This window comes from Myotis nattereri (genome assembly GCF_964212035.1).
Source record: "Myotis nattereri genome assembly, chromosome: 11".
Lineage (NCBI taxonomy): Eukaryota > Metazoa > Chordata > Mammalia > Chiroptera > Vespertilionidae > Myotis > Myotis nattereri.
In genome coordinates this window covers 56,414,968-56,439,067 of record NC_138086.1, presented here as the reverse complement: position 1 = coordinate 56,439,067, position 24,100 = coordinate 56,414,968, and the positions used below count along the sequence as shown (strand labels likewise).

The 24,100-nt window shown below is 37.4% G+C and overlaps 1 protein-coding gene and 1 pseudogene across 2 annotated transcripts in view; both read right to left on the bottom strand.

Annotated features, from left to right (window-relative positions):
• The window catches only part of HDAC9 (histone deacetylase 9), an 847,690-nt gene that overhangs the window by 455,325 nt on the left and 368,265 nt on the right, over positions 1–24,100 (bottom strand). Inside the window, exon 3 of the mRNA XM_081102525.1 lies at positions 17,827–17,889. Within this exon, the coding sequence (XP_080958651.1) occupies positions 17,827–17,889 (63 nt within the window). The remainder of the gene's footprint in view (positions 1–17,826; positions 17,890–24,100) is intronic.
• Positions 11,607–12,260, bottom strand: LOC308527167 (large ribosomal subunit protein uL11-like; annotated as a pseudogene). The gene has a single exon. The product of its transcript is annotated as a large ribosomal subunit protein uL11-like (transcript).

The window sequence follows — 24,100 nt, the reverse complement described above, 5'->3', positions numbered from 1 at the left end:
TTATCATTAACACCACTTGGTATGCTTTCACAGATCTCCTTCTCCTCCTTTGCTGTGTTACCAAATTGCCATTCCTGCACACTTACTCTTACATTTGAAGGTTGGAATCAGTATGGCCTGTTCCCTGACAGAGCCTGGTAGGATTTTAACTGAATTTGAACTAACATATCTCTAAAGTAGAGAAGAAATTGCTATCAGGCTATCTGAAGCAGGGAACTGAATGGTCAAGAGGAAGTGAGATGTACTTTTTTACTATGTAATTAAGCACATTTGACTTTTGTATTATAAATGCTATCTATTTTTTAAGAAAATTAGCTGTTTTAAATACAGAGAGGTTTCTAAATTAATTTTAGGATAACTGGCTTTTTAGGGCTATAGTCTTCCTATTCATGGACACAGCGTATCTTAAACTTGTTCAGTTTTCTTCCATGCCCTTCAATAATTTTATCAATTTCTCCATAAAAGTTTCAGATGCTACTATAAATGGTATCACTTTTTTATGTTTTGTGTTTGGTTATTTCTCGCATAAAGCAATCCTTTCCCTTTTTTTTATGTTGTATTCACCTTGTACTGAAAAATCTAATTGAACTCTATCTATTAGTTCACTTAGTTTCTTTACACACCCTTATTGAATGTTCCTGTCTTAGAACACTGACCAGATGCTTCAAAGATAAAGTTCCTGACATTAAAGAGAATGAGTTTTATCTTTGCCATCTGCATATATAAAAACCTAAGCGACCATTCCACCGATTGCCTGTTGGACCGGTCGCCTGGTCACCTGGTCGCTATGATGTGCACTGACCACCAGGGGCAGGCGCTCAATGCAGGAGCTGCCCTCTAGTGGTCAGTGTGCTCCCACAGTGGGAATGCCGCTCACCCTACCAAGGGGTGCCAGAAGCAGGGCTCATGGCTGGACACCGCAGCCCAGAGACTACAGTGGAGCTGAGCGGCAGCGGCAGCAGGTGAGGGGTCAGGATGAGTAGGAGTGGCAGGCAGGATAGGCAGGCAGCATTAGACTTCCGGTTTTGGCCTGATCCCAGCAGGCCACGCCGAGGGACCTCACCAGTGCACAAATCTGTGCACTGGGCCTCTAGTTAAATATAAAGTGTCATAAAGGATTGTAGTTCATAAACCCTTACTTTCTTCTCTTATTTTTAGTTGAATAAGAGCTTCTATCCTGTAATGTCACTGTATTTTATTGAATGTTGTTTTTTTTGTATCTAATGAGATGATCTTGTTTTTTTTTTTTTTAATTTTAATCTGCTAACAGGGTGACATTCACTGATAGACTTTTTTTTCCCTTTAAACATTCTTGTATTCCTAGAAGTCTTTCTCCATAAAGCAAAACCCAAATGGCTAATAACATGTAAAAATCATTCAAGTCCAGAGAAATCAGAGAAATTCACATAAAAAAAGTAATGCTGTGCCAATTTTCATCTCTCAACTTGGCAAAAATACTTAAAGTCTGACAACAGCCAATCACTGCATGGGTGTGGGAAAAATGGTTTTGACATATATGACTGTTTAAGTGTAAAGATAATCTCTACTACATATTGGTACAAGTGCTCAAGGAACTTGACTGGACAGCACATAATGAAGTAGATGTTTTCTCCCATGGCTACAAGGCAATTTAATATATTTTTTAGTCATATGAAAATGAACTCACAATGAAGTTTTCTAGAGGTAGTTATATCCATATTCAGCTTTAAGACTATCTGCTAGAGAGAAGGAGAGAGAGAAAGAGAGAGAGAGAGAGAGAGAGAGAGAGAGAGAGAGAGAGAGAGAGAGAGAGATCTCATTGGTCTTTTCAGGTCAATGACACAGAAGATTCCATTTGTTTGGGATAATGGATAGTGAGAGTTGACTCTTGATTAAAACCTGAAAGGAGTGATTTTAGAGTAGAAACATTGGTTTTAATATGTTTAATCATCAGCTGCCTGAGGCTGTTTCTAGTATTTTCCTTCTTACAATATACACATTAGGTTAAGTTGATATCCAGATAATTTTTCCGAACATTTTCATATTCAACTTTCAAAACAGAAAAACAAATGTGTTATTCTAATTGAGTATAACTCCCACCATTGCATTGTAATTCTCTGGAAACTGGCTTGAACTAATTCTTAATTCTTGGTAATTCTTAATATGAGACTGGGGAACTCCTAAATCCATAGTCTACCAGTCTTGATTTGTTCCATCTCAATCGGATTATTACAGCAGCTAGAAATCTTAGCCTGCACTCACAATGATGAGAAAACAAAATTGGCAGCATTCGCAAAGTCTCGGAGAGAATGCTGGAAGCATTCGTTCCCTGGGCTCTCATAAGCTGAGCTCCACGGCTTCATTGCAAAATTTGGTTTTATTATCCAACTCCCTGCTTGGCTCATATTTATATTATTAGCTAGCTCAATTAATGTTCTGTGCCTTAATGCCCTTAGTTTATTCTAACTTGTGCTGAGTTTTTTAAGTCTGAACCAGAGCAAAAAAAAAAAAAAAAGAAATAATAATCCTTAAAAATTATGAAATTATGTATCTCTTCCCTACTTACACCTTATTCTCTTCACCATTCCTCTCACACTTAGACATAAATATATTTACTTCATTTTCTCCTTGAATAGCTGTGTATAGAGATTGATTCATTCCTTCCATCTGTTTTCCCCTTAATATCTCACTCTGTGAATTCCTTGTTCTGACATTTATGTTAGATTTTTTTTTTAAATACTGATACCCTTGGCACTCGAAATTTGATTATCAAAGTGTTTACCAAAAAATCTTCTCTCATTGCTCCTTCCCAAAGAACACAGCCAATTAAGTAATGCCTAAATAATGCAGATGAGCCCTAAATAGCCATCGGGGGTAAGGTACTGTTTCCAGTCGATACTTTGGTTAGCCAAAGAAAAACGTCCATTTTTCGTTTTTTATTTAAGAAAACTGTCTCTACATAAAAATATCACAATGAGAAAAACAGGATTAAGTGTGAAGTGGGTGTTTGAATAATATAAAATACACCTGTAATCAGTGGCACAACCAAATTTATTCTTCTTCTTGGATAAAAAGTATGCATTTATATTCAGGCACTCTTAAATTAGCTATTTCACACTTAACATTGGAATGCAGACACATATCTCATGAAATTTCTATTGGTATGATTCATTGAAAAATCAAGTCAAAAAAGAATATTCCAAAATTCCCCACAGCAAATAAGATTGTTAAGAATAATTAAATCATTCAAAGTGTCATATACATATTGTCAAAGCACTGGAGGTCATTCTTGACTTACATTCTAGAATGGATGTTTTTAATTTTTGAGTGAAAGGCTCTAACATTTTCCCCAAAAGTCTGTATTTTTCAAATTTACAATGAAACCGAGGTCTTATTTTCTACATAGAAGAAATCATTTCTAAAAAATAAAAAAATTATAAAAACAGCACAATGCCACTGTACTCTTTAATCACTCACTCATTTATTTAAAAATAGTGTCAGGGATAAATTATGTGCTAGGCACTGTAGTGAATAAAAATAGAAGTAAAACATGATCCTTTTCCGCTTGGAGCTTATAATATAACTAATTGGGGGGGTCACAAACTTAAATAACACAGTATAAGACAAAAAATGGGAATGTTCTACGAGAATAATAAAGTATTAGTGGAGAGGGCAGGGAGGGAGAGAGGAAAAGAAACCTAACTGGGGAAGTACTGCAGAGGATGGTGGGAGGGGGCGGAATTTGGAGACACTGGAACTGGCCTTCGTAAGAGTTAGGAATTCTCCCAGTGAAGACTAGCTGGAATGGAGCAAAGGGTATTTCAGAAAAAAGGAAATAGCTAATTATTCGTATATATTTATACACACAACAATGACAGATGAACAAGACATCTAGCTTTCAAATACCTTGGGGGAAAATAAAGGTAGCTATTTACTATTTTCCTCAAGCTACACTGTGAATCCAACAAAGCATGTTGGCCAGGAGTCTGGCTCAGTCCCAGTCTTCCTGAAGCTCCAGAAGAATCTTCGCTGACAGCCTTCCCTGGCTCCCTCTCTACCTGCTGATAAAGGCTTCCCCATCCCTTCCACAAGGCAGAAGTCAGTGGAGATTAAAATAGCCCAGAACACTTCCTGCTCTATTCTAATTGTGCTTTCATTCCATTTGCCTTAGACCACTTGGAATGCCGAGGGGAAACCCCATGAGGCATCAAGCATGTGAGATAATGTGTCAGTCCCTCAAAAATGTTTGTCCGTCCTACCACGTGTATCCATCATTGTTCCCTATCCATGAGAAAGCAGAATGTGTGGGGGAAATAGCTCCTAGCTGTCACATTGCTGTTTCTCCTTTTAAAAAAAACACACACAACAAAAACAGAACTATCACCTCCATGAAATACTTCCCTTTTCAACGACTGTAGCCATTTGTCACAAATCTATCCACTCTCCCACACAATGACTATGTATTCTAAATATCTTGTAAGGAAGTTACTATTCTATAGCCATCTAACAAGTTGCTCTGTGACCCATAATATCTCTGAATTTCATACTTGGCACATTGTAGGTGTTCAATAAGTGTATTTTATAAAAGTGTGCAATATTGTGTCTATGAGAAAATGTTCTTAGACTTCTAACTTCAGCAAATGAGGATATAATGTACCCCTTCTTTTTGTCTCCTAAGGGAAGAGGAATTATTCATTTCAGTAAACTACCAGGATGGTTCATATTGCTTAGATAATACACTTCAACATACTGGGATAAGGGGCAGAGATGAATTTAAAAAAAAATACTTTTATTGATTTAAAAGAGGAAGGGAGATGGAGAGAGAGATAGAAACATCAATAACGAGAGTCATTGATAGGCTGCCTCCTGCACGCACCCTACTGAGGATCGAGTCCCAAACCAGGTATGTGCCCTGACTGGGAATTGAACTGTGACCTCCTGGCTTATAGGTCACACTCAACCACTGAGCCACACCGCGGGCAGATATGAATCTTTAGGAAGGAACAATGGTAAAGGATCCTAAACGGTCCATAATTTCTAGCCAACAGCATTACTCCTAGGAAGAAGTGATCCCACAGTCTCTTTGGAAATAGAGGAAATCATGGCTAACAAACAGCCTTCCCCTGGCTTCTTCACCTGCTCACTGATAAAAGCTCCCCCATTCCTTGCACAGGACAGAGGTAAGTGGAGACTAAAAGAGTTCCAAAACATTTTCTGCTCTATTTTAACCATGCATGCATTCTGTTTGAATGAGCCCAAACAGAATATTGATAGAAAACCTCCTTTTATTGAGAAGATGCTCTTTACATCTTAGCCTCCTCAAAGCTTTACATGACTACCCTAGTCAGCACTGTCCCTGCTGCCATCAGTCACTTTCTATCCCATTTTTTGGTTTTGTTTTTCCTTAGTACTTACTACTATCTAAAGTAGCCTTATCTAGCCATCATTCAATTGAACAATCTGTCAACCACGCATCGCCTTGTTTCACAGCTGTATCCTCCACAGAGGACAATACAGGCACATGGTTGGCTCTCAAATATTTTTTGAGTGAAAAAAATGAACAGATAACTGACTATTTCACCTCAGCTTCCAAAGCTTCAAACAATTACATCACCTCCCCAAACCCTCAACCTGCTAATTAAGAGCAGCCAGGATGCAACTGGTTCCTACAATTGCCTTTACTCCTACCCTCTGAATTTATTTACATCTTCGCTTCTTTGAGAATATACTTGAATTGCTGTGTGTTTCCTGTTTTGTCTGTCATTCTGCACATTCTTAATGGTCATCCGATGCCTTATCTTGAACACAGCACAACAATATTTTTCTTTTTTTTAATGTATTTTTCAGTAGACAATAAAATTATGAACATTCTTACGGAGCTCTAAATTATCCATTCTAAAGCACTTCAATTAATGTGTAACATGAAATGTGTTAACATACTATTTTAACATTGTCATCACCTAACAACAATGAGTTAATAATCAGAAAATATAAAATGCACATTAAACAGACTGAATCACAATTCTAATTTTATAGTGAAATATCAATTACTACGGTCTGAATTAAGCACACAATTTAAGTAAGCTAAGAGAACAGTTCTCAAATGTGACACTACATGCTATTGTTCATAAAATTATTTGGATTCAGCATTATACCAAAAAAACGAGCAGAGACTAATACCTACTTTCCTATGTACTGAGAATTTTATCTCACCTACCTAAAGGAGCAACTGACATTAATGCTTCAGATCTTTTGTAGCTATATTTTATATATTGTTGTGATAAACCTGGAAGAAAGCATACGTGATATTATTTTACAGGTACTGTAATTATTAAAAGTCATTCATGAAGTCCATCCACCCATTTTCCCCCATCTTATAGCCCACTTGTAGATTCATTGTACTTACAATATTCGATTGCTTTTTCAAATACACCATCTCTTAAACCCAATCTTCATGAAATTTTAAAAAATACTGGATATCCAATGCAGGAATTTAACAGAATTTAGATTTCTTAGCTTTACAATGTCCTAGTTATTTTCTTAATAATATATACATTCTTGCCAGTTGAAAAAAGAAGTGTGAGTGTGTACGTGTGTGTAGAATATAATGCCATTTTCACTGGAAAGGTCAACAGCTAGCAGTCCTATTTATAAGCCACATTAACACCAAACAGAGAGCTTAGCAATGTCTGTTTCTAAAAATAAACCCTGTGTGTCTCTTGTTGTCATCATCAACCAGAGTGTTCTGTGCTCTGTGACAGAGGCATCAAGGCTGCTTCTGCCTTTCCACGGCATTACCCAGCACTCCCCACGGCCTCCCCTCTCTGTCAAGGTGGCAGAGATAAAATGAGCTCTGCAATCACCCTAAGCACACATTTAAACAGTATTGCCCCTTAAGCAGACAGTTATCATGTTGTTTTGGCAGCAGGAAGGAATCTGTGGTTTCACTTGAATGTTATTCTTCTTTATTTAAACTACTAGAAATAACCCAAAAATGACAGAATGCTCTTTCTATAAATAATCATTCCAGTGTAGAGTTATATTAGGAGGTAACTCAGATGGCATGATAACGCCTAACAAGCTAATCTTAGACCTGCGATGCCATAAGATAGAAATACCGAGGCTAAGAATAACTGACCCAAAGGACTCAGCCTGCTAAAGACAGTCACAGACATGTAGGGATCTGCAGATTTTAATGCATTTAATGATCTTCTGAAAGCTTTCCACCCCCTAGGAAGGCAATCAATTATGCTGGTCATGAAAATGACAATCAATAATGCTTTTACAATGTATTGATTCATAAAAAATGGCTCAGGATTCTCACAGCAAATAAGATTATAAAAAATAGTTGATGGAAACCAGAGCTGGCTCTTAAGTAATTGGATTAGCATCTAATTAGTGAATTTTATGCATAAGCCACCTGCAGAGCACACAATATTCATCCAAGGAAAGAAAATAAAGTATAATGTCATATTTTGGTATCTGAAAACACCGCCATTCACTTTTCACCCCAAATGTCCAATATATATTAAAAACAGGCCGAATCTAAATTTTGCTAACTAGATCATTCTTTTGGCTCAGGAGTTTGATGTTGCATGTTGAAATCTGGATTTGAATGGAGACACAGACTTTATTAACACCCTCCACCCCACTCCCACCCCCAACCCCACGCAATACCTAGCAAAAAAAACAAGGTGGGTATAATGCAAGCAGTCAAGCATTTGGGTCAAAATAAACTGAATCCCCACTTTGGAAAAAATACCTTCTGCTAAAATACATTAGTAATAATGTGCTACTATGAAGTGGTGCAAACCTTGCCTTATGATATAGGAGATGTATTGGGAGCACTAGCAAACAGCTACCAAATGCATGGGGCCTGCTGGTTCTGTCTCCAGTGTCTGCTCACTGCTCTGCGTGTCATTAGTCTCATGGAACTTGGGAGGCTGCCTGAAGTTTGTCTCAGCCCTGGATAGTGGTAACTTCAACCAGTTTAATCATCAGGCATCGGGAACGTTGAAATAAGGCTCCTCCAGCAAGCCTCTCAACATAGAAACCTACTTGTGCCTTAAACCTCCCAGGACTAAGAAATGTGCATAGATGTTTGTTTGTAAATATAGCTGATTCCATATTTTTAGCACCAAACAGATATAAAAAACAGTATCCTAGGCTAAATATTTTCCTCTTGGAGAAAAAGCATTAGGGCCATGGTAAATAAGAACCAGTTCAGACCAGACCCTGTCGGTGCCTCGCCGTGGTGACTGTCCCTCAGTAAGTTCCTCTGAACTTCTTTCTTCATCTGCAAAATATGAACACGGCGACAACTGTACCTATTGCAGACCTCTTCAAATTGTGGAGAGGATTGGATGATAAAGCAATGCTTGGTACAGAAACAGCTCTGAAACATTAGCTTATTACATCAATAATAATAAGAATGACAGTGATAAGAAATTATGAAAAAATGTGGGTCCAATCATTGACCTTTTAAATTCTGACTAAACAACTAGATCAGAGTAGAATGTGGTTGAAAACTAATAATGATAACTAATGGTGATACTTTCTCTGTATAATCTAAAATGGGTTGGTATTGATGTAAAATCACGATTCAAAATACACGCTTGAATTTCATTTGTAAGCAGGTGTAAAAATCACTATGGCAAATACAATTTCAATGGCATTCACTTCACCAAGAGCTCTTCTAGTTCACCCTACATGGGGTTCCCTGAAAACATTCTGGGTAAACAGTTTTGTACTAAAGCAAGAAACCCCAGGCCACAATGTATGTAATTTAATGGAAATACAGTGAAATCTTCTTGCTTGTTCTTTATGTCAAATTTTGAAAAAGCTTTATGACACTCATATTTTCACCCAGTGTGAAAATTTCAGGCCATAGACACTCATTAAAATTTACTTCAATCATTGAAAATGACACCCACATGGCTACAATTGTGTCAATACTAAATATAAATTATAAATTAAACATTTCTATCGTAAGTGGTAGACCATGAGGGGAGGAAGCAAGAAAATGAAGTTCTGGGGTATTTCCAACCTCATCAACATGCAAACAGTTTAATCATAAGTAAATGACTAGTTACACTTTGTGGTTTGGTAAATTTCCTTCTTCCTTAAATGTAGTTTTCATTGGATTTAATTATGGGGTGTTTGAAAAGCACTATATATAAAAGCCCCATCACTTATTTTACTATGAAAAAATTAACATTAAAATAATGAATGGAACAGATAGCCTTATGAAACAGAAGATTTACTTACTGTTCTATTCACAAACCATAGCATCACAGAGTAATCTATGATAACATTTAAAAGTGTAGGTTGCTTAGTATTTAAAAATTTTTGTTTAAATTAACTGGGATTTTTTTATGTGTGTATCTGACTTAGTGAAAAAAAGAATGGAAGTAGTGGACACAAGGTATTTTCTTATCTTTTCATGCCCAGATTGTCAATCTCCCAAGATTAGAAAAGGGAAAACTGTCCATTGTGAGGCCGCCATGCCTCCTAGGCCAACCACTGACAGTCCAGTTTCTTTCAAGAATGAAATAGATCACAGCAAGCCACACTGATCTGAAGCACGTGCCAAAATATCTTTGAATTTCATCTAGAGAGAGCTTGTTTTTAAAGTATTTTTCATGGGCTTTTATCCCAATTACATTTTTTTCAAAGTATTCCAATTCAGAAAATAATTGTTAAAATGCAGATACCATTCCAGATTGTTAAAATTGTTCATTACTGTAAAACGTATTAATTATAAACAACATACTGGCAAAGAAGTTGCATTATGATTATCTGTAAGATAATCCTCCTATAATATTCTGTTTCTCTCAAAGCCAATATTAAAGGAATATTTTACTCAAACTTATAATAAATGCTTGTAATGGGCCAGTCCACAATGCTAATTTTCCTCCTTTCTAAAAAAAAAATGATTTACAACCTAGACAGATCCAGTTTTCTACCATAATTACTTCTGTCTCTTACTTAGGGTTCCTTCTTTTAAAAAAATATTATTTAATAATTGAGAGAGAAAGAGAGAGAGAGGAAAAGAGAAAGAGAGAGAGAGAGAGAGAGAGAGAGAGAGAGAGAGAGAGGGAGAGAGAGAGAGAGATTTGTTATTCCACTTATTTTATGCATCCATTAGTTGCTTCTTATGTATGTCCTGACTTGGGATCGAACCCTCAACCTTGGCATATCAGGATGACACTCTAACCAACTGAGTTATCTGTCCAGGGATATTAGGGTTCCTTCTAACAACAGAGAGTACTAAAAAAAGTCTTTATATTCAGTACTAGTATAAAATTTAAAAAGGTAGTGTTTAAATGGATATATATCTTCATGAAAATGAAGACCCAAGATTCAATTGAAAGAGAAATTATATAGTCCACTTCCTTCACTTAATTAATTATATTTTGTCAAAATTACAAGCTAAAGAAAATTATAGACAGATGGGTACTTGACATATAGTGAGGGATAGAAAATCACTTTTGTAAAATACCATATATGATTGTCTAAGCAATATGCTGTACACCTGAAACTAATACAAAGTAATACTGAATGTCAACTGTAACTGAAAAATAAAATTGAAAAAGGCGAAGTAATCCAATAGCAAAAGTTTGTTCTAAAAAACAAAAAGAAAATTACAAAGAAGAGAATTCCAACCACCAACAAATACACTGATGGTACCTAGCTAACATCCATTCTTCTTGCTTTTTCCTCTTCCTAATAGAAACTAGACAATTAGTTGCAGTATTGATCCTCCCTGGCTCAGCCATGGCCCTGAAGAGCTATCTGGATGGTCATCCCATTCTTCTTTTAACGACTGGCGAAGGTATTGGCAAATGATGTTACTCTGGCCAATGAGTTATGAAGAATGGTTTGCTGGAGAAATTTTGGGTAAAACATCCTTCCTTAAGAAAATACCCAAGAAAGCAAACTTTCTCTTCTATGTCTTTGGAATTTATTAGGCATAAATTGATGCAATGCCTGGAACTAGTACGGTCAATTTGTGACTCCTGGAGGAAACAGCCCTGTGATGACACCAACTCTAAGGCCAGCAGAATGGAGCAGCGTGAAGGACCTGCATGCTGTTGACACTATTGACCACCTAGGGCTGCCCAACTACCCTGCTAGTTCACTAACTGATAAATTTATTTGTCATTTGCCACTTTGAGTACAATTTGCTATCGCCTGCTGTGGAATAGAACCTAACTCATGTACCTACCTACCCCTTACATTACTCATTGTATGTATTCAGGCACAGTAGCTTTGTGAGTGGAAATGTAAGAAACACATTTTTACAAGATGCGTGCATATTATAAAAATTCAAACAAGTTAAAAAAACTATGATGATAAAAGTAAAAGCCCATCTAACACCCAAGACCATGGAAACACACACAAACCTTTTCCTGATTTCTTTCTATCAATGCATGAATTCTCTGGGATATGTGTGAATAGACAAAATAGATACTTTTATAAAAATGAGATATTACATATTTTTATTTAAAAATTATTAAATATCAATTCATTTAGCAATAAAAACTATAGTTGAAGGGACTATAAACATAATTATATAAACTATTTTTAAAAATCAGTGTTTGGAATTCATTCATTCATTCATTCATTCATTCAGTATTTGGTTGTCCAATGATGTTTCATGGAAATACTTCCCTTCGTAGTTCTTGACTAGCAGGGCATCCCACTGCATCGCTGCTGATGTCATCCATGACGTCAAGAGGGTGGTGGCCATCACCACCGCCACCCACAGACTGGGCAGACCCCAGGATCTCTTTAATGGTTCCAGAGAGTTCTCCAGCAAAAGATCGGTCACATCTCTCAGGCAATGTTGACAATCTCCTCAAAAGTGATATTTCCACTTGCTTGATTTTTATTTTCTTTTTCTTTTTTGGCTTCTTTCTGTCTTGTGGTGGTTCTTTGAGGATTTTGATGGTCAGGGCAGAGGCAGAAGGCACTCTCTCAATCCGGCCTGTCTGTTCTGAATGGTCAGTTTCACTGTAACCCTGAGACCCCCTCCATCACCAGTCGCTTTGGCGAAGTCATCAGCAACCTTTGTTGGAGATAGACCCAGGGGGCAGATCTGGGGAGTCAGGGCAGACATGGAACCCATTTCTCCATCAGTGCACCTCAGGCATACAATTTGGATCTCAGGGTAGAACTTGGGCATGGTGGAGGCACCTGGTGTTCAATAAACCTGGATTCCGGACAATCGGAGAAAGCTGAACCTAAGCCTCCACTGAGCTGAAAGCTGGAGTCTTTTTATTTTTTTTAACTCTATGTTTCTATTTTAAGCAGCAAGGAGTCTGTCCCTGCTCAGGGAGAAGATATTAACACTTTTACACATTCCTCCTTCTCACCTCTCCCCAATGTCTCATATTGGTTAGCTTTATGAATATTTTTACATTGCCCTACTTTATAAAATGCGCTTTCTGTCCTGTAACCACAATCTCATAATTGTTTAAATAGATTCAATGTTGCTTCATTAATCTTACTATGCTTTCTCCACTTCTGAATTCCATTTTTTTGCTTGTAGTTCATCTCTTCATTGTGTGGGTTTTATTGTTAAGCATTGTAGTTCATGTCTGAGAATTTCTACCTTGCCTGTTTATTTTCACTATATTTTAGTAACATCTTGCCTGGGTAGAACAGTGGATTGAACTTCTAGAACTTCAGAGATCTTTCATTACCCTCTGGTATTAGATACTGGAAACGTTTGATGTTTTATTAAGTCTCACAGATTCCCTTCCTACCCTCCCCCACCATAGATCTTTGCTTTATCTACGTGAACCTCTGGAAAATTATTTGACATTTTTAATTCAATAGCCCAGTTATGGTATGACTATGTGCTGAACATTTCTAGAAAATCTTCCTAAAAGACGGGAACTCTTTTAATCTGCAGATTTATTTTTTACTCTTTCAGTGAAATGACCTTTCTTCATTTTCACAAAATTATCTTCTGTTTAAATGTTTTGAAACATCAATTTCAGGGACATGAATAATCTTTTTGTTATACTGCCTTTGTCTTTCTCATCATTGACTTCACTCCAAATGCTTTAATTTTCCTTTCTCATTCCAACTGATTGTCTCAAGCCTTTCCTCTTTGTTGGTAAAGATTTTCGCTGGTGTCTATTCTGTTTCCTGCTATTTCTAATGAATATTTTTTGTTCTATAATTATCATGCTTTTTTCATTCCCAATCTGTTTCCCTTGATCTAAAATACCCTTTTTCATCTCACTCTATTGTTTCATCATCTCATCTTTGAGTTATTGTTTTACAGAATTTATGTTCTTATTAAATTAGGTACTCTATTTATAAGAAACAATTATTAGACAATTCCCTGGATTCAGTGAGTTGATGTTTTCTTCTTGGTGGCAGCTCTAACCTTAGTGGGGGGAGGGTATTACATTGCAAGGAACTATCGACCACTTCCCCAGGCGGAGTGTTGCTCCAAAGCCTTCATTTCTCCAGAGAGGCAATGTTTGTTCACCTTCTTCCATTTCACTAGTTCCTCTTCCAAAATCCTTCCTGCTATTCCTCAGTCACAAGAAACAACAGCAACAATAAAACCAAACAAAACACAACAGAAATGGAAGATACCTCGTCAGTTTGCCTCTCTCTAGAGTTGGAGAGAATTTTCAGCAAGTTGCCATCTTGTCAGTAAAATTCTACGGGACTCTCAGGATTCAGGCCCTGATAGGTCTCTCTGTTCCTGATCACGGGTTCCATTTTTTCCTTGACTATTAGTTTCTGAGGGACAGTGCAGTAGGTCTGCCATTCATTTTCTTTGCTCAGTTATTGTTACTATTGTGTGTATGTGGGGGGAGGGGGCAGTTACTGGCTTATACTATTTTAGGATCACTATATTTTCTATTAGTGGTGAGAAATTATACACTACATTTCCAAATTTTTTATCTCCAAAATCAAAAGCACCCTTTAAAATGCATAATGTGGGTTTCTTTTAGTCTTCTTACTTAACGGATTATACAATAATCCACCTGTGTCCACAGAAATAAAAAAAAAAAATACTCATTCCTGTCCCCATTATGAACAGGCCTATTTATAACTAGCTCTTTGATTGCTACCTATCAAATATTCAAATTGATAAGAGCCTTGTACGTGAAGATAACCCGAGTTAGAGAACAGCAAAACAGCAATTATGGGGAATACCAGAAGTGATTCTTGACATGACAGGAGCATTTCACAGACTTACATTTTCATAATTAGATTCTGCTTTCCAAGCAGACATAAACGACTACTGAGTCTAAAATGTTCCTTTCCCCTTGACAATACACACGCCAAGAGGGAAAAGAGTCTCAAAAGGTGAAGATACACTTTCCATAAAGAAATTCAGGATTTAGTTCTAAATGTTTTTCTTTTATACCCTAAAATAAGAATACAAAGTAAAACTAAAGAAATAAAAAGCAAAAAAGGAAAAAGAAAGCAATAAAGAATGAAGACATAGTGAAAACATGTCCCTTATTGAGAATGTATTTTACATTAATGCTGTACAAACTCTAGGAAATACTCTCATAATAATGGTCCTATTACTGTCTGGACAGCTCTGCTGTCCAAAGCGTTAAGCAATTTGTCTGGCCACTGAAGAACACCCCAGATCTGCCAGCCACTGCTGAGTGGCCTGAGTCAGTATTTGCACATGCTTCAGTTTCTGCTGTAGTTATCCCTTATATTGGCCCATACGAGCCATAAAAGTACAGGCTGGCAAAATATGTCACTCATACTCATCTCCAAGATTCAATATTATAATGCCTTTTAAACTAAAAAGACATTAGCAGACTATATTGAAGAACATAGTTCTACCTAAGATGTCTAGCCTGGGTGGGTCAATATTAGGGGAAAAAAAATGGAACTATATAAAACACAACTCAATAGCTTATAAAGATCTCTGGAGAAAAATCTTCTATATTAATGCATAGTATTCAATATAACTAGAATAACAAATGGGAACTCTAAAACAGTGGCTAACAACAAAACTTTTAGAACAATTAATCACAAGAAATGTTTAGTTGGGATTTCACTGTTCAACTGCATATTTTACAACTTGTTTGCCTTGGGTCCTATGTAATGCACTAAGACATCTCATAGAGCACACACCTGCACGCACACACTAGCTGCTCTGATTTATAGTCACAATTTGCACAAGGAAGCAATTTAATTCTTATCAGACCAGAAAAAAACATAGCTGATTTACTGATAACTAAAGACAACTTTCTACCAAAACAAAAAATAATTCCCCAATGTGACAAATAAGCTAACTCATCTGTCTTGATCAGAGGGACAGAGCCAAGGACCGAAGAGCCAGGAGCCCAGGTTCACTCACTAGAAACAGTAATAATAGAGTACACACTTTAATAATAAGGAGGTCACATTTCAACCTCACATGAATGCCATGAGGTAATCAGGAGGATATCATTCTTCCTTAAGTTACAGGTGAGTAAAGCAGTCCCACCATGGGCTAGCAGCAGAGCTCTCAGAATACGGAGCTTTTGACCCCTAGAACAGTGCTCTCGCCAGCACTCTGCACTGTCACCCTATCTCTTTTCTCTCTTTCAGACCAAAAGACTCCATCTGTTTCTAAGCCCATCCATCACATCCATGCCACTGATCCAAAAGGGAGTTGAACAAGATTTGTAACTAAACTAAGATAAACAGCCCTAATCCAGAGATTAATTTAAAGGACCCCTCCCCTCCTCACATCAGTGACTCAAAGTTTGCTGCACATTAGGATTGCTTGGAAGAGTTTATCCCAGTACTCAAGCTGTTTCCTATACAATTAAATCAGAAACACTGGGGATGGAACCCAGGCATCAGCATTTTGTAAAGTACTGCTGGTGACCCCAAGTGTCAGAGCCAAGTTCCTCAGGGGAAGCATACAATAAAGACTGGGGAGATTAAATTTAAGGACATATTATATTAAACAAAATTAAACACTGCACAGCATGATAGGAAATATGCAAATGGTTTATGTTTCAAATTTTAAAAATAAATAGAAAGTGGACTTTCCTTCTTTATACCAGACAGACTTGGGAGTTTTTATCAATCTACATCACTTTTCCTTTCATTGCTGGTGTTTCAATGTTGCTTCCTGCAGAACTGTCAGCAGCATGGACTGCCCCAAGCACTGCCCTGCTTGGAATAGTGTTGCTTTGCATAAAAATCATTCAATGTTGGAAAGATGACTCTCAACTGAAGTCGGGGAAAGTTAGGTAAAATTATCAGACACTGAGAAACAGTGAAGCTTGTAAACACCTGTAGTGAGAATCAATGTCAGGAGACAACTGCAGCTTCGTTTCGTTTCTATCCTCTGGAAAAAATATCAAACTTGCAGCCCAGAGATGAGGACTAAAAGGATAAAGTGCAATACTAAAAGATATCTGAAATGGTTATTTCGAAAGAGTCGGTCCATATTTAAAAAGTAAAACGCTAAGAAGTTAAAGGACCAGTTCCATTAAAGACACATCAGCTGACCCCTCCCCACGCTCTTGTCAAATTCACAACCAGGAAAATAATAAACAGCTGGATTGCTGGTACAATTGCTTTAGGTAAACAGACACTATCAATTAATAGAATTCCTGTCACTTAAGTGTCAACATACCAAATCGTACAAAACGGATTATTTTATTCCAATTCCATGAAAAGACTGGGTCAACAGGAGAATCTTGAAATCATCATCATTAACCGAGTTTGAAAGAAAACTCGCTTCCAACACAGATCCGTGGAGGGTAGGGTGTTCCACGGGAAAACAGACACCCTGCCCACCTGTGGAATATTTCTGGCCCATCTAGCTCTACCAAGTAAACACTGTCTGATGTTGCATTTTTATCGTGGAAGTCTGAATGGTGAGCTATGATTCTGATTAAGCCCACATAGGAATTTAGGAGCTGTGAGGGGGAACTTTAAGTCCATTTAGATGGACGCATTCAGAAGAGGACCAAAACAAACCCCAGTCTTTATGAGCTAGCTGGAGGAAGTACACGTGAAAAGCACCAGTGATAAATAAGTGATATTGCCTGGAGAGTCTACTCTTGGAAAAGACAGACATTGGTAAAGCTGACAAGCTTTCTCTCTCATCAGGACACCTTCTTAAAGGCACCGGCACAGACACAGACAGAGAAAGTAGAAATTGGGAGCTGTTACTGTTCTTTAAAACATTGCACCTGCATATAACACCTCTGCTGTGTGCTATGCCATTGCATCTGACTGACGGTGCTAGCTAGACTTTCCACCTGGCTTGGAAGAAAACGAAAATAACCATCTGCTAATAATAATTCTATTTCATGCTAAATAGTTTCATTTCAGGCTGATGAGAAAAAAAGGCACATTAAAACTACCTTCACGACTCCGGAGCACACACATTTCAGAAGGTAGGTCTATAAATAAATGTGCTTCTGTACTGCACACTGTAAACACAAAACCATCAGGCAAGTGAGGGCTGCAATTTAAACTGGAGCCCCGGTATGAACTTACCTGGTTTTTAAAGTCCCATTAGAATATGCTTCCCATCAGTACTGAGCTCCTTTTCCTAGTTACACAGTCAGGCAAACACCCCCAACTACATCTGACTTTATCTCAGCCCCATCCTTGCTCAGAAGCTTGCGATTTCATTCAGAAGCAGCCGGCCCTCAGCAGACTGAATATGCACAGAAACAGCAATGAAAGGGATCGAAGATAAACCCCACCGTCGCACCAAGAAAACAGCAGCACGAGCACCAAAAAGCAGCTAAGAGAGAGGGGTTTTTCTTCGCTGCGCTCCCCCAAGCCAGCCCCCTTTCCTGGGTACAACGTCTCAGTGAGGAGAGAGGCTCTTACCTGAGCTGAGCATACTGTGCATTCTCTGCTGAGCCAAGAGCTGCTCGCGTCCAGCCACCCCATCTGAGGAAAAACACGAGTCACTCTCGTAAATTGTCTGCAGCATATTGCAATCACTCTGACTTCAGCTCCATGAAAGATTCATCTCTGCTCTGTGCAGGGGCCCCGGAGCTACCCTCCCTGGGCTGGTCCTCCCTCCTCCCCAAGGAGAAACAGCAGAGGATCGACTCCCACTACGGTTTCCTTTCTGTTCAGATGGACACACACTTTTTCCAAAGACCTGGACACTTTTCCCATGTTACCAACCTGTGTGCAGAGCAGAAAGGATCGGGTGGATGCTCTGGCTCTCTGGAGTTCAGGTTACCCTGAACACTAAAAAGCAGGTGGGAGATGGGAATGTGCTTCGGGGATATTGCTTTGTCAGAATAAGTAGAAAAATATTAACTCTACCCACGAGAAAGAGAAACCAAGGAAACCTGGCTGAAAGTTCTTCAGGCTGCTAGAGTTTCCTTGCAAGAAGCGGCAGTCCTAGGAGTGGCTTCAGCTGGTGCCCTTCTCTGTTTGTGTGTGTATCTTCCTCCCTCTCTGGTCTCTCTCAGCTCAAGTTGGCTAAACCCAGTGATAATCCATTTGCATATGAATCAACAACAGCATGGCCCGCAGGCACAGAAATAGAACAATGGTCGGCCTGAGCCAAAAATAGGTCAAGCCTGGCCGAGTGATTGGAGCCTGCATTAATGCATTTAAAAATACCCCAGCAAACCCAGCTGTCCAGCCTCTATCTTTCAAACCATAATTCTCTATTGCAGGGCCTGAGGAGCAATTAACTCTTTCCTCCCTCCCAGCTTGCTTTCCACACTGTTTTCACACTGGCGATTTGCATCCAAAGAAAGGAAGGCAAGAAAAAAAAAAATCAAGAAACATAATTCTAAGAGGGCAAATGCACATATATTTCATTTCATTTTATTTTTGTAGTATGTGTTTTTGGAAAAGAGAGGAGAGAAGTGCAGAGCTCTGTATTGGTTCTAAAATAATACTGGAAGCTTTTGCTCATAATGTGGTTTCTGCCTCACCCACGCACAGCAATCCTGGTGTTCTATTTTTGTTGCCTGTTTCTTTGGCTACACTGCAGTTGGCTGTGGCACTAGAAGCTTTTCTGCCTTCTAGTTTCAAGACTGACAGGAGATTTAGTAGAGGTAGTTTCGGAAAACAAGCACACTCCAGAATAAAATATTTAGGAAGGATGGCTTGATTTTTTTTTTTACTTGCTATTTATGTAAGGCAATTGTCCATTTCACAAATCTAGATATGATGGTGGTACCCAATATCAATTTTATCACATCCAGCCTCTATGATATTTACACTTAAAAGAATAGCTTAGACCTGAAAATATTTCATCTCTTTCAGCCTCTCAGGCTAAACTCAATTTACCTGTAAAAGGAGAAGCAGGTGTGGGTGTTTTCTTGTAGATGGATGCAAAATTAGTAAAGTATGCACCATCAATAAATAAATATACTGAGTCCCCAGCTGTTCATCTCTACATTGGTTACCTGAAAAACAGACCTCACTTTTCTAAAACAAATAGCATTTATAAAAGTTGATAGATTCCCAAACCAACACACATTGGGGAACTCATCTATAAAGTAAATATATTACAGTATGTGATCCTAAGAATTCTATAGTCTATGGTATGCACTTACAATATCATTTGTACATCACAGATTGGGTTGCAAGCATCTAGCCACTCCAAGGGCAAATGCAAAAGTGACAACCCACTGATCATGGTAGCCTTTCTCCCTTTTCTAAATTAGATGAGCAAGGAAAGTATAATTCCCAAGGCAGTAGTAGCAACAGAGAAGGAAAGAGAAAAGGCAGAATGTTTCAAGGTTCCCAGAGCAATCCCATGGAGGAGGGACCTCCCTCAAGGAAAGAGTGTGGGGCAGAGGAAAGAGAACAAGAGGACACAGAGTTGGGGTGGAAGGGAGGAAACTTGTAAGTCATTAGGCAGGTAACCCACTGCTGAAGAAAATGGCACTGAATTTTCCTTCTTTCATAGATTGACTCCTACTTCTTGCAAAATTATATTTGGACAGATAAATTACAAGATTTAAAAAAAGAACTTATTCCAAACGGCATTTACTTAAGCTAAACAAGAGAATCTTATGTTCCTGTCAGTGGAAAAAAAAAACCTTTTAATTCCATCTGGTATTACAAGTGAACTTTCACTCAATTAAGGGATTGGTATATAAGATTCAAGGGATGGAAATATTGTGGATCTGGCAACTTACTTGGAGATGATGTAACCAACCATAGCATTTTAGACCTTGGACATTTAGAGACTGTCTACAATGGTCTTCAAGCTCTTGGTACCCAGGATGCTGAGGAACCTGGGAGTTGACGCACACTCCATGCAGAAAAGGTTCTTCTTCCCACCAGGGTGGCCTCACTTTTATGAGTCTACATTTAAATATGTAAGATTTATTTTGAACAATGACTTGTTATATTAAAAAAATAACTGAAAACCATTCATCTAATACAAAGGAGCTCCCAATTTTATCCATGAAGAAAGTAAAAAGACTTGGGGAAGGCTGTAAAAGCACTCATTGCTGTTATTATGACTACAGAGTCTTGCTTCGTCTCTACTAGCTCATCTCTGACTAAGTAGGTGTAGTCTTCATGTTCTCTCGGTTGCCAACTTGTCCCTTATTAATACGATGCAAACAATTATCTGAGATATTCAGAATAAATGTTAATAGTACCTACTGATGAAAAATGGAACCACTGTCTCATTGTGTCAGAGTGGTTATGAAGAGAATATGCAAAACTAGTGATTAACATCTAATCGATAACAAAAATCCTGGTATTGCTATAATATATTCATATATCTTTCATCCTTTTGAGTTTAAATTATACCCTCAAACAACAAAACTCTCCAAGCTTTTATAATCATAAAAAATAAAACTCCAAAGAGTGACTTAGTAATTATCCTATTTCTCAGCAGTTCCAAGAAAGGTCATTCCACATAAAATAGTATGAATAATGTGCTTTCTTCATTTTGACCAAGTTATTTAACTTGAGGTCTATTACATTTCATCCCTGCATTATTTCAGCTTTATTTTTCTATCAGCAGTCTTATCTTTCAACTCTTGATAATAAAAACTCAGTGTAGAGTGAAAAGACTTTGGACAATTACCATAAAATAGATACTACTTGTTTCTGAATGGAAAAATAAGCATCATTAAAACAACCACCAAGTACACTGATTACCGTAGTTTCATTATCCAGGAACTTAAGTATTTAGAATTTTGAGTTAATTTTTCTCATATCGTCTCAACAATGGTAGTAAAGAAATATGATTAGATTTCTTTAAGGGCATTTACAAAACTAATTTACTGACTTGGAAAAAAAGGATATTAAATGCTATATTATAAAAACCATAAAAACTAATTCACATGCCAAGCTAGAATAGATAGGCGTTCCCTCATTTATATTTTAATATAATAAATTTTAATTTAATTTAATATTTTGGAAATTAATCTAAATATTATATTTTATATTTCTTCAAATAAAAAAAATGAAAATAATAGGGGGGGACATGGTTCCCAGTTTAATAGAAAATGGGAAGGGGAATCCAATCCTAATGCAAAATGTGATTTAAAAGTGATAATGGCCCTGGTTGGTGTGGCTTAGTTGGTTGGGCTTAGTCCTGTGCACTGAAAGGTTGCTGGTTGGACTCTAGGTCAGGGCACATGCCCGGTTTGGGGCTGGATCCCCAGCAGGCATGTGCAGGCGACAGCTGGTAGATGTTTTGCTCTCACATTGATGTCTCTTTCTCCATCTCCCTCTCCCTTCCTCTCTCTCTCTCTAAAAATCAAGAAAAAAAATCTTTTAAAAACAGTGACTATGGCCCTAGTCAGTTTGGCTCAATGGACAGAGAGTTGGCCCAGGGACTAAAGGGTGTTAGTCTTGACTCCAGTCAAGGGCACGTACCTCAGTTGCAGGGGATCCTATTAAGAGACTAGTGACCTCGAGCAGGACACTAATATAATATTCAACATCTAATATTTCATTGATTTTCATTTTAGCATATCTTATTAAAAACTCAATAATTAACTTTACTTCTTGCATTTACTTTTCTTGCCTTGTCACTATTTCACAGGATAGAATAACCAATGAAAAAGGTCAGGCAACAGACTGTATCAGAAATTGTCTTACATGGTATCATTTGAGTAAAAGAAGTTATCAAATATTTTTGAGTGAACAGAGTTTCAAATGTATTTCTTGCGAAGTATCTTAAAGATGTTGGCACTAATAAATCAACATAATGCATTTGTGTAGGTCTAATAACTGCAGTGATGGCTGAGCTTTTAGAAAAGTCTGGTTATCAATTGCATTGCCTAGTACCAGAGGTTCTATTTTTTAATTGGCAAATTCCACTGATTATACTATTCTGACTCAAAATTCTAAAATATAGCTTCAGACTCAATCTCCTTCCTGACAAAAGTCACTTGAGAAATATATGCATATAAGTTCTTTGGTTAATCTCTTCCCACCCACCCCTGCCTTCCCTCTGATATTCATCAGTCTGTTCCACCCTTCTATGTCTCTGATCTCTTGTGTTCATCAGTTGATTTTGTTCATTAAATTCCACATATGAATGAGATCATGTGATAACTGTCTTTCTCTGACTGGCTTATTTTGCTTAGTATAATACTTTCCAGCCACCTCCTTACTGTTTCAAAGGGTAAAAGATCCTTATTTTTTACAGCTACATAGTATTCCATTGTATAAATGTACCACAGCTTTTTATCCACTCATCTACTGATGGGCACTTGGGCTATTTCCAGATCTTAGCTATTGAAAATTGCACTGCTATGAACATAGGGGTGCATATATTCTTTCTGATGGTTTCAGGTTTCTTAGGATATATTACTAGAAGTGGGATCACTGGGTCAAATGGCAGTTCCATATTTAATTTTTTGAGGAAATTCCATACTGTCCATACTGTTTTCCATTATGGCTGTACCAATTTCCATTCCCACCAGCATTGATTCTGAAATAGCAACCAACCTTGACTAACCATCCTATGTTTACTGAACTTTGTATAGACCAGGTATTATGGGACCAGAGGCTCTGAAAATAAGTCTTAGTTTCAAGACAGAATATCACATTTGGCTACAGAGCTATGAAAATAAAAATTCTGCGAGAGTTCCAATTATGTAAAATTAGCATTCTGATCTTGGCTATTTGGTATGCTTCTAATGTTTAATTTTATATTATTCTATAAAGTAAGCCTCCTTATGTAGCTGCATCTTTGATCTTAATCATCTTGGAAATAAGTGGAATTCTGATCACCAAAATTAATAGTCATATGTAGCATCTGGATGAATCCTACATTTGAGAGGTGTGGTAACAGTAATATCCATGCACTAATATAAATTAAGGCAGACATTAAAAAGTGAACCCAGAGCTTTTTATGTTATTTCTCACCATAAAGGTCAAGTTGATATTTACCATACCAAACCATTTCTATCACCAAGTTAAATCAGGAGCATACCAGAAGGCCTGCCTCTGTAAATAGTAACATTTTTAAATGTTGCAATTAAATTCTGACTTCATAATTCCATCTAGTTGGGTGCCAACTACCAAATTTAAGAAATAACAAAACCCAACACATACTTTACTTATTTTTGACTGATCAAAATATTTATAGTAATGGCATATAACTAAAGTACAAACATTTGCAATTGGCCACATCACTAAGTATATCAGAGATCTCACGGGCATGGAATCTTCTCCCATATTCCAGTGACAAGAACAGAGAATCTTGAACTCTCAGGCCATTCATGCTCTCACCACAAACCTGACTTAAGAACTTAATCCTTTACCTTCTTTATCAAACTTCATGCCACAAAAAATTTCTAGATTTTACCTACACAAATCCTTCATTTTCCCATACCTTTGCATACGTTGTTCCTCTATTTGAGAATGCTCTTCCACTATTTTCTATCTGTAAATTTCTTTTAATTTCACCTGATTATAATATCTTTCTTTGTCCCTTAAAATGTTTTAACCTCAAAATTTGTGGAACAGACTTTCTTTTAGTTTACATTTGCCAGTTAGATATTTTTGTAGGCTCTTATTTTAACCCTTTCCTTCCCTTTATTCAAGAATGACATTTATAGATTTCCCTTTCATCTCACAGTAAAGCCTTGCATTTGGTTAAGTTTACAGAAGGGAATACACAGCCCTAGTTGAGCACAAAAGTGGTAAA